The sequence below is a fragment of the Malus domestica genome, chromosome 06 (genome assembly GCF_042453785.1).
Source record: "Malus domestica chromosome 06, GDT2T_hap1".
In the NCBI taxonomy this organism is placed as follows: domain Eukaryota; kingdom Viridiplantae; phylum Streptophyta; class Magnoliopsida; order Rosales; family Rosaceae; genus Malus; species Malus domestica.
In genome coordinates, this window is record NC_091666.1 from 29990795 (window position 1) to 30000205 (window position 9411).

Below are 9411 nucleotides of genomic sequence, written 5' to 3' on the forward strand. Positions count from 1 at the left end.
ACTATGTGTGTTTTTGATGTGTGGAGGTACATCATAAGATTGGTGTAGTGATATACACTTAATCAAAGAGTGTGATAAGATGTCTGACTTATCATAAGAGTTATAACCCTTTTGTAAGTGATATATCTTATCATGAAGTCTAACAACTCTCTCTCAAGAGTAAGATGAAGTCTACAAAAGGAGGATTCATTTCTCCAGACAAATGATCCAATATGAAAACAATTTCTCTCTTCTTCCCTTGGGTGTGCGTAATCAATAGTCTAACGACATTAGAGATTGATCCTGTGAAATCCTACAATCCAAACTAAACCTAATGATAGCGATTTTACCACTTGTAAAACAAAGGGTTAAACCATAGAAAATTCTTGCAAGAGAACAAGTGTTTGTAGTATAGAATGGCTCAAGCAAGGTCGATCTCCTCAGGGACTGATATAAACAATTTACGAGTTTTTGTGTATTTAACTTATTTAACTCTAAGAATTACACTAATTTGACGAAACTAAATATTACTGGATGTGACTTAAACAAATATCTAAAATGGGAATTGATTTATAAGAATAATGATTCAACTTAAACAAAACAAGTAAATAAGGAAATTTAAGATAAAATAAATGACTGAAGAAAAATAAATTGACAATATGCTAGAGTTCAACCTTTACCAACAACACTCCTACGTAGCTATTCCAATTGCTTAAATAATTGAAAACACACATGCTTTGAAGGTTGGATTTTCCTTGTGTATATTTTACTTGTGACATTCAAGCTAAAACGCATACCACTACATGCAACTTATCCATGACATTTGGATTAAATATAAACATGAGTGATTCATTAATCTTGATGAAAATCCTTTTGTTAAACCATATAATCCCTAAGAGCATGATATTTACCTTAGGAGAGTACAATTCTCAATCACAAGAAGCACAACCAATTTTAACGTGACATTCGTTCAAAATTGCATCCGATAACTTTTCTAAGCATCCTAATGGTGATCAATCATCAAGACACATAGATAGTTTAATTCAGTGATTGAAAATATCAAAGCAAGCATGTAACAACACTTAAGCAATTGAAAAATAAAACTACGTATTCATATTGCGGCTCATGGCCTCACTCTAGCATAATAAATTAGTTACACATAATTATGTTCATACATAAGAAATTATCCATAAAATAAATAACAAGAAAGAAAACACCCGTGTGTTTGGCTCCTCCTCTGCTCACTGCTTCTGCTGCGTGTCTGCTTCTGCTGCGCTCTCTTTCCACTTCCCTCTGTCCTCTGGTTTCTGCTTCCTCCAGTCCGTCGCGCCCTCCTTCTTTTTTTTTTTATTCTTTTCTTTTATTTTCTGCTCCTGACTTCTTCGGTCTCTCTGCTCTCTCTGCGCTGTCTGCTTTTCAACCCTCCACCATTCTCTTCTGCTCCTCCGTTTCTTTTTATTCCTCACTTTCTTTTTCTGTATTTTTTTTTTCTTTCCGTTTCTGACCTTCCTTTATTCTTTTATTCTTTTTTTTTCGCCCTCATCAATCTCTCCTTTTTCTGCGCCTGCGTTGCGCACTCCACCTATATCCCCTGCCGTGCTATCCCTCTTTCTATTTATTTATTATTATTTTTTTTCTTTTCTTTTGTTTTCTTTCTACTGTCCTGCCAATCCCTCCCTTTATTTTATGTTTTCTGCTCAGTCTTTCTTCTCCACCTTTCCTTTCTTCATGTCGTGTCCCTCCCCACTGCCTTTTGTTATTCTTCTTTTTATCCCATTAGTCTTCCACTCCCTCTTTGTCTGCCGTGTCTCTCCCTCTAACAAAAAGCAGCCATTTTCAATTCCATTCTCTTCATTTTGCTTGAGATTAATCCTAAACAAAATTAACTGCACATTAACACAAAGTAAGGTAAAATGCCACAAGTTTAACACAAAAACATCACAAAGATTTTAGAAATAGATGGTATAAATGCATGAAATATATGAGTGATCACCTAATAGCACCAAATTTTTATTGTTGTTCAGCTGCAGATGTGGGTGTAACTATATCATAAAAAGACAAGTACACTGAACTAAAGAAAAAAGAGGAAATTTTCAACATCGTCCAACTTTCACAAAACAAGTACACTACACCGAAAACTAATTTGTCTAGAACAAAGAATTTCACATTAGAATATTCATAATTCACAACATGGGTTTTCCAGGGTTGGAATTGCAAATTATACAATCTGACATTGATAAACATCTACCGAATAGCAAGTTGACAACTTGAGCTACAAGTAAAATATGTGTTCAACAAATCTTTTATCAACGAGAATTCGAACTTGAGACATCTGGACCACTTGGTGCGTCAGATCATGTTAAACTTTACTTGTATTAAAAAGAGGATTGAGCTGTGATGATGATGGGCTTTCAGGGAGCAGAGGGATTGCTTGGCCTGCAAGAATAATTGGATTCATAGCCTCAACATTCCTTTTGTCCGGCTGGGACACATTCACCAGTCTGCTCAAACCATAGAGAGACTGAATGCACCCTGCAGATCCAGAAAAGAAAAGGATGTGTGTACCGGACGGGATTGCTTGGCCTGCAAGAATAATTGGATTCATAGCCTCAACATTCCTTTTGTCCGGCTGGGACAACATTCCTTTTGTCTTCTTACTGACAGAAGCATTGGAAAGTGAAGGAACAAAAGTTTACAATTTTTCTTCTGTAATACGTTCTACTGAGTAGTCCGGAAAGTTAACAGTTAGATCTTGCATATAGGGATCTAATGGATCTTTTCAATGATTAGATCGTGTATAAAACTCGTACCAATGAGTGAGAAGTAGCATTGTATCTACTGGCAGCTACTGGTCAGAATTAGATTGGGGAAATTTTTTTCGGATGACAGAAGGTATTGCTCAAGGAGTACTATATGTCCACTAGTGCTCTAGATTGAAAATCAGTCAACTATACATTATCTGTTGAGACTTGAGAGACAAGCAATTGCAAAACAATTTGGAACATCTTTTGCTGTTGGGAAAACTTCTCTTTGTTCTTGTTTGGTAATCAGGGAAAACTTCCCTTTTGTCTCTTTCACTTGGATGCAAAAATGGCCTCTAAATCTTTGTACAGCCCTTTTGATTTCGATTTATAATCAACAGAAGAATTTGGCGTTGAGGAGCTCCCGCTCCCTTTCGCACTCCAAAACCCGCTCCATCTGGTTCGAGTGTGACTACTCGAAGGATCATTCGTAACTCCACTTCCTTCTTTACTAAAGCTAGATTTTGCCATCTCCCTTAGTTGTTTTAGCCACGGTTTATCTGTTGCAGCTGAGCTCCGGTAACCTCCTGTAGATGAACTAGGATCCCTCGTTGCTCCCTCGGTCTGCTGACTCACTTGGAACTGGCTCTCCACTTGGAACTTGCTTTCCAAGGTATTGATCAATTTCCGCGGCATGAATAACAGGAGGCATCCAACTGAAGCTAATTTCAGACCCGTTAAGAAGTTCTCAGCAGGATCCAGCAGCAATGTTTGTTTGTACAATGCATACCATTCATTAATCATCTGTGCAATAAATCCGACTAGGAATAGAAATAGCATGAAAAGTCCAAGTTTAGTCTTGTCGCCGGCTGAAAAATCCTTCTCCAAGAGAAGCAAGCATGTTGCAAATAATCCGACTTCACTGGAAATCGAGATGATCTCCACCAGCTGAACCTTTTTCTTAATGAAAGGCTTCTTGAGAACAATGAAAAAGAGTTGGAAAGAGGTTATGCAAAGTAAGGTGATCGAAGGAGTTTTCGAGGACCATTTGTCCATGTAGACACCAGCCATGATCCCAACAGCAACCCTTTTCACGCATTCCAGCAGCGTGTAGTATATTCTCAGTATTCCAAACACCTTTTGGATAAAAGGTGCTTCTGCATCTTCTGTTTCATCATCGGAAGCTATGATGGAGTCCCCATGTTTGCCAGCATTGCCCTCAGAAATCTGAGAGAGCATGTACTTTGGGGGGCCTCTTAGATCTTCAAAGAGAGGGCCGAAAATGATTAGATAAACAGACTTCTGTTGACCTTTCCATGTCCACTGACCTCTTTTGCCCGGACCTAGGGTCACCCGGACTAGCTCTTGATACCAGTGAAACTTCAGGCCTTCGCGATGCACTTCCTTGTACTGAAGTAGCTTTCCGAATGTAATGCCAACTGAGAGGAACAAGAACAAGGCGAGCAGCAGAAAAGATATGACAACCAGCAACAGACTGCCAACTATAACCCCAGATGAAACTCCTCCTAGAACAGTCAAATGAAGATTTGTTTACTTTCCGAAAGTCTTGAATGAGAACAAAATAACAACAAAACTGAATGTTTATTGGGATTCTAGTTTGAGGAAAAAAACGGTTTATGATTCAATGCTGATATCCAATTACTCGTCTGGTATATACTAAAACATGAATTCGAAAATCTAAGCAAATCTAAAGATGTTTTGATTCCTGCCAAAGAAAAAACTTAGAGAAATGAGAGGACGAAAGAAACAGTATCAAGTAAATTGTACCTCTAATTAGAGCAGCAGAGGCCTCACAAATACAAGGCAATGCAAGAATTACAAGAAATATCTCAAATCTGGGGAATGTGAGTGCTCCATAACATCCCCGTTTCTCAGAATTTTTCCTCAGTTTCAAGATAAAAAGAACCAAAAGACGTAACAGAATCAAACTGCCACAAATCACAGCTAACCAGAACATCGTTCTATCAAAATTCCTCCACCTACACAGGAGACAAAATCTTTAGAAAAGTAACTTGTCTCTTTATAATTCGCCTGAGATTTAACACAAGGTATTAATCAAAAGAAGAAACCGTAGCATTAGGAGTACAAAATTTAGTAATGACGTTGTAAGGACCATGATTAGCATATTTTGCAAAGTTAATCCACAAAATCTTCACAAATATGTAGAAATTTGGATTGCGTTTACTTCTTCGGCATGCCGCATGCCTATTGAATTTGTGTTTATTCCTCCCACTTCAAAGTATCTGCGTTAGAAACATATCTACAAAATAAATACCATTAACTTACCGGTTAGCATTATAAGGATTGGAGAGATACTCAGCTTCAGGTGTAATGTTTTCACCGTCCAACTGCAGAATGCAATTATCATAATTATATCCACCGGACACTAATAGAAATCGCTAATTACAAGAAAGGCCAACGTTTATCACCTCAAAAAACATTCTGTATTCTGTTGGACTAAGTGGCAACCCGTATAGTGAAGTATCCTTCTTAAAACTCTCTTCTTCTAGTTGCACACCTTGCAAAATTTCGGAGCTATAATTCTCGATCATGTAGGAACTCGAGCTGGTGAAAGGACTAGAGACTGGGAAGCCATTCCCTGATTCCCATGGGAGACTATAGTAAGGAATGCTCCACTGTAAACCCCTTACTAGTTCATAATAATTAACGGGTAGCGTAACTGCCAACCATCTAGAGAGTGCAAAAACTTGAATATGGCAAGCAATTCTCTGGATAAGAGTAAAAAAGAGAAGTACATAATTAGATTTACAATGATGGAAAAATGGTGAATCATACAAGTATCTGTTTATTAAGATGATGCATCAAAAGAAGTTGAGTGTCGTACAAAAAGATTTCTTGCTGGTTCAGATGCCAAAGAAGATGGTCTGCTAATTGACCAAAGAGATTGAAGGCTTGCAGTTGAAATCGAAAGCAGCCCTGCAGCTATGGACGTCACCACAAAAAGAGCAGTTGCAAATGCAGATATGACGGAAGATATCATAGGCACCGAATCTGCATATAATGTCCATAACATTCATCACTGATAACTAGGAGAAAAAAGAGAAAAAGACGGTTGAATTGCTGATATCAATTAATTAACTAGCACAAAGTTTAACCCTTACAGTGTGTCACTCGTAGAACATTTGATGCAAGATTTTTATTTCCAGCAACATCTCCCGATGTGTTTTCAGGAACATTGACAGAAACAATGTCATCAACTCCTTGTATTTCGGCAATGTATGTGCTCTTACTTATTTCGCGAAAGCTGTAGATAGTAAAGATTCTCATACGGTGTACAAAAATAAATATGCAATAGACTTCACAGCAATACGCTATTGATTCATCGTGTCATAGTACTGTGCATCAAATGAAAAAAAATGTACGAATACTAAGGTTGGGAAAGATTTAGTACTTGCCTTTGTAAGCGCCCTCCTGACAGTGACAGAGAAGAAGAGTTGAAATGAAATACAGGCTTCATAAACTTTATAAATACGGGGATACTGTGTTCTCTTGTTCTCATACTTGAGGGTGTACTCAACTTCACAGCGGGTCTTTTTGAATCTAAGTTTTTGATATCCAGATTAACAAGTGCAGAAAAGAACCAAATGTCAGAACCCTTATGTAAAACTACTTTAATGCATACCGAAAAGATATGTTTGAAGTTCTTTTGTCAATATAAGGGCTCATCACTTCAAAGAGCAAAAATGTAAAGTTATACAAACATATATATCACAATTAATATCATGGAGAACATATGAATGGACTCCAGGAAAGCTCTACAAAACCAAAGCAGTTCGTACCAAAAAGGAAAGTTGTCGGTGAAATTGGAGAAACTGGAGTCCCTTGTCTGCTTATTATCAAGTTCGAATTGAGGCTTACTGTGACTATAGCGACGCTAGATATATCTGCAACCTGAAATGGAATCATGTGAGAAAATTCCAAGGATTAGGAGAGATACACCTAACATCTACGACATTAAAATTCAAACTAAGGTACATCAATCTATAAACCAACTAACCATAAAGCCAAATCTGCGATTCCCAAGGTCCTTTCTGCTATCAGGGTGAAGTGATCCCTGACTTATGTTGAGGGAATTTAAAATTTCTGCAGATGAATTCAGAACTGGTTCTGAGAAGTACAAATAAATCTTTAGGTTATTGTAATTGTTAGTTGCCTGCACTGTTCTGGTTTCACCATTCAGCTGAAGTAGCCTTTCGGGAATATGAATCCTCAAGTTGACATACTCCTTTCTTCTATCTGCAGAAAAATCCATGAAAAGAATACATTCTGAGAACATTTACATCGAGTATATAATTTCGTATGTGACAAAATGGCTACAAATTTTTTTGTAGAAAGAAAACAAAAGTTAGTCAGATTTAAGTCCGAATTAGCATTCAGGGTAAGTTATAACATGCTGCATTCCAAAGGTAAACAATACTGCAAAAATCAGCAATCCTTTCCAACGAAATTCAGAACCATATTCACGGAGATATGCATATCCTCTTCCAATGTACCCTCGAGAAGTAAAAACAACACTCACCAATGCGTACATAGAATCTTGAATTTTCTGTTCTTACAAAACCGTTTCCAGCATTATCGGTGCAGAAATTCTTGTCCATTACCAGGATAACTCGTCCGTATTGAACAGAAGGTGATAAACCCACAAGAAGAGAATATCTAAGGTTCGGCTGCAGAGTATTGAGTGAAGATGGTACAACTTGGCCAGCCCCATAGACTAGCAGCTGCAAAGAAAAAAGAGAAATCCATCAAATCTCCTTGTTTTCTTTACAACAAAAATTGCCGGCCAGAGGAAAAGTAGCCCATTCACAAGAACAAAGTGCACATAGAGTACGTGTGCACCTATGTTAAATCTGTTAATTATACTAACTCAACTTCTTATTCATCGTTATAACTGATTAAGCTATGTTTAGGAATGGAAAATTGCCAAATGAATCTTCCTACTTTAAAAGCGTGACTAAAAATGATTGTAAATTCGTAATCACAGCGCGATACAGAAGAGTACATGCTAAAACATGAGCAGCATTATAATTTTGAGTTTGCACCTACTCACGTTGCAGGTGTTCGTAGACAAACATCCAAAACCTCCTCCACCACTACAGGGCTCACTGAAAGAAATATTTACAGAAACATTCAAAGCGTTCGTAAAAGATCTAGAGGCAGTAACAGTTGCTGTTGGGTGTATTGTATCTGCAGAAATGCATATAACTTAATGTTAGAACAAAATTTAAACTTAAATTTCAAAGTACGCGATAGTTTTTCGAAAAATTTGACTCCATCAAACTTCTTTTATAGAAAGACACTTAACTTTTAAGCAAGGGAGGGATTACTTAGATTCGGAGAATAACGAAAAGAGTAATACTCAAAAAGGATAAGGGAAGGGTTCTAACCAACAGTCCAGTTATGCGAAGCACAAGCAACTCCTGGAGGCCCATTGGTGCAGACCTCAACTGTATGATTTCCATCCTGCAAGCCTGAGTACGAAACGTTTCGAGTTCCACAATAAGAACTCACCCCATCATCCAGCTGCATCATATTACATAACCAATGTCTTCACTTTCAGTATTCATATAAAATAAACAACAAAACTCCAACACAGAACATAAAAAAATTTGAGTGATGGAGAGAGAGAGAGAGAGAGAAACAAACCTTGCAACTGAAGCTACAATTTGTGCAGGACTCTGCATTTCCTCCAACCAAAGCTTCAAAGGAAAATGTGGCTGAGTTGAGATGAGAGAATGCATGTGGAGCCTTCAAGAACTTAACAGAAACCTCTGAACCATCAGAGTTTGCTTTCAAACACAAAAATGGAACCACCCAAAGAATCAAAACTGCCCATGAAATTTGAAGAAACCCCATTTCTGATGAAGCCTCAAAGAACCAAAATTTACTGTAAAAAGTGTGAGTCTGACATATCTATCTAGAAGTGTTTTGAGCAATGAGAGAAGGACACTGCATTATAAATTTTGTTTTGGGTTAGAGAGAGAGAGAGAGAGAGATTAGGGAAAATAATGGAAGTGAGAGGAGTTGGCAGGATGAGTTGGGGTGTTTAGTGGTTGACGAAGTTTCAGATAAAAAATTGGTGCCTCTAGAGAGAGTTGGCTGGCATAGCAAGAACAAGTGTTATCCTGGGTGGGTAGATAAGAGAGAGAGAGAGAGAGAGAGAGAGAGAGAGAGAGAGAGAGAGAGAGAGAGAGAGAGAGAAAGAGAGACTGGTAAGAAACACCACTGCTGCTATCAGCTATAAATGAACTGCAGGGCTCAATAGTCCAAATGTCAGCCATTGAGTCTTAAAGTGGGAGCTCCTAAACCAAGATTAGTAACATACTAGTGGTTTATATCTTTTTAATCTCCTTCAATACTACCCCTCAAGTCCAAGCTAGATTGAACAAAGTTACAAACAGATGTGAAGTTAAACTGTCAGAGCTTTTTTTTTAACAATCGATATTACTAATTTAAGTTACACTAAAAAAATATGGGAGAGTTTGAACCTAAAAACAGTGAATTGAAGAAGACCCCATCTTCCAAGGCAATTCACCGCTTGCAGATTGTCGAAGCTTAAATTTTGATTAAATGATAAGCTGTGCATTAGGACCCTAATCACTGCTTGACAAGTTTTAATTGTTTAAAATTTTGGTGAAGAAAAACATTT

The 9411-nt window shown here is 37.6% G+C and overlaps 1 protein-coding gene across 3 annotated transcripts; it reads right to left on the reverse strand.

The window, feature by feature from the left end:
- Positions 1–2874: 2874 nt before the first annotated feature.
- LOC114825394 (uncharacterized) lies at positions 2875–9038 on the reverse strand. Of its 3 annotated transcripts, none has more exons than XM_029103953.2 (13): positions 8409–9038; positions 8150–8285; positions 7813–7949; positions 7282–7483; positions 6760–6998; positions 6542–6653; positions 6158–6302; positions 5864–6006; positions 5587–5753; positions 5171–5470; positions 5028–5089; positions 4509–4720; positions 2875–4246 (listed from the first exon to the last, which is right to left on the reverse strand). In XM_029103953.2, the coding sequence occupies exons 1-13, from the start codon at positions 8616–8618 to the stop codon at positions 3054–3056; spliced, it is 3258 nt and encodes a 1085-aa protein (XP_028959786.2). In that variant the 5' UTR covers positions 8619–9038; the 3' UTR covers positions 2875–3053. The 3 variants fall into 3 exon arrangements, with proteins under 3 accessions (XP_028959786.2, XP_070679893.1, XP_028959788.1); XM_070823792.1 differs by having other exon boundaries at positions 7809–7949; positions 8409–8849; XM_029103955.2 differs by lacking the exons at positions 8150–8285; positions 8409–9038 and having other exon boundaries at positions 7805–7925.
- Between the last annotated feature and the right edge of the window lie 373 nt (positions 9039–9411).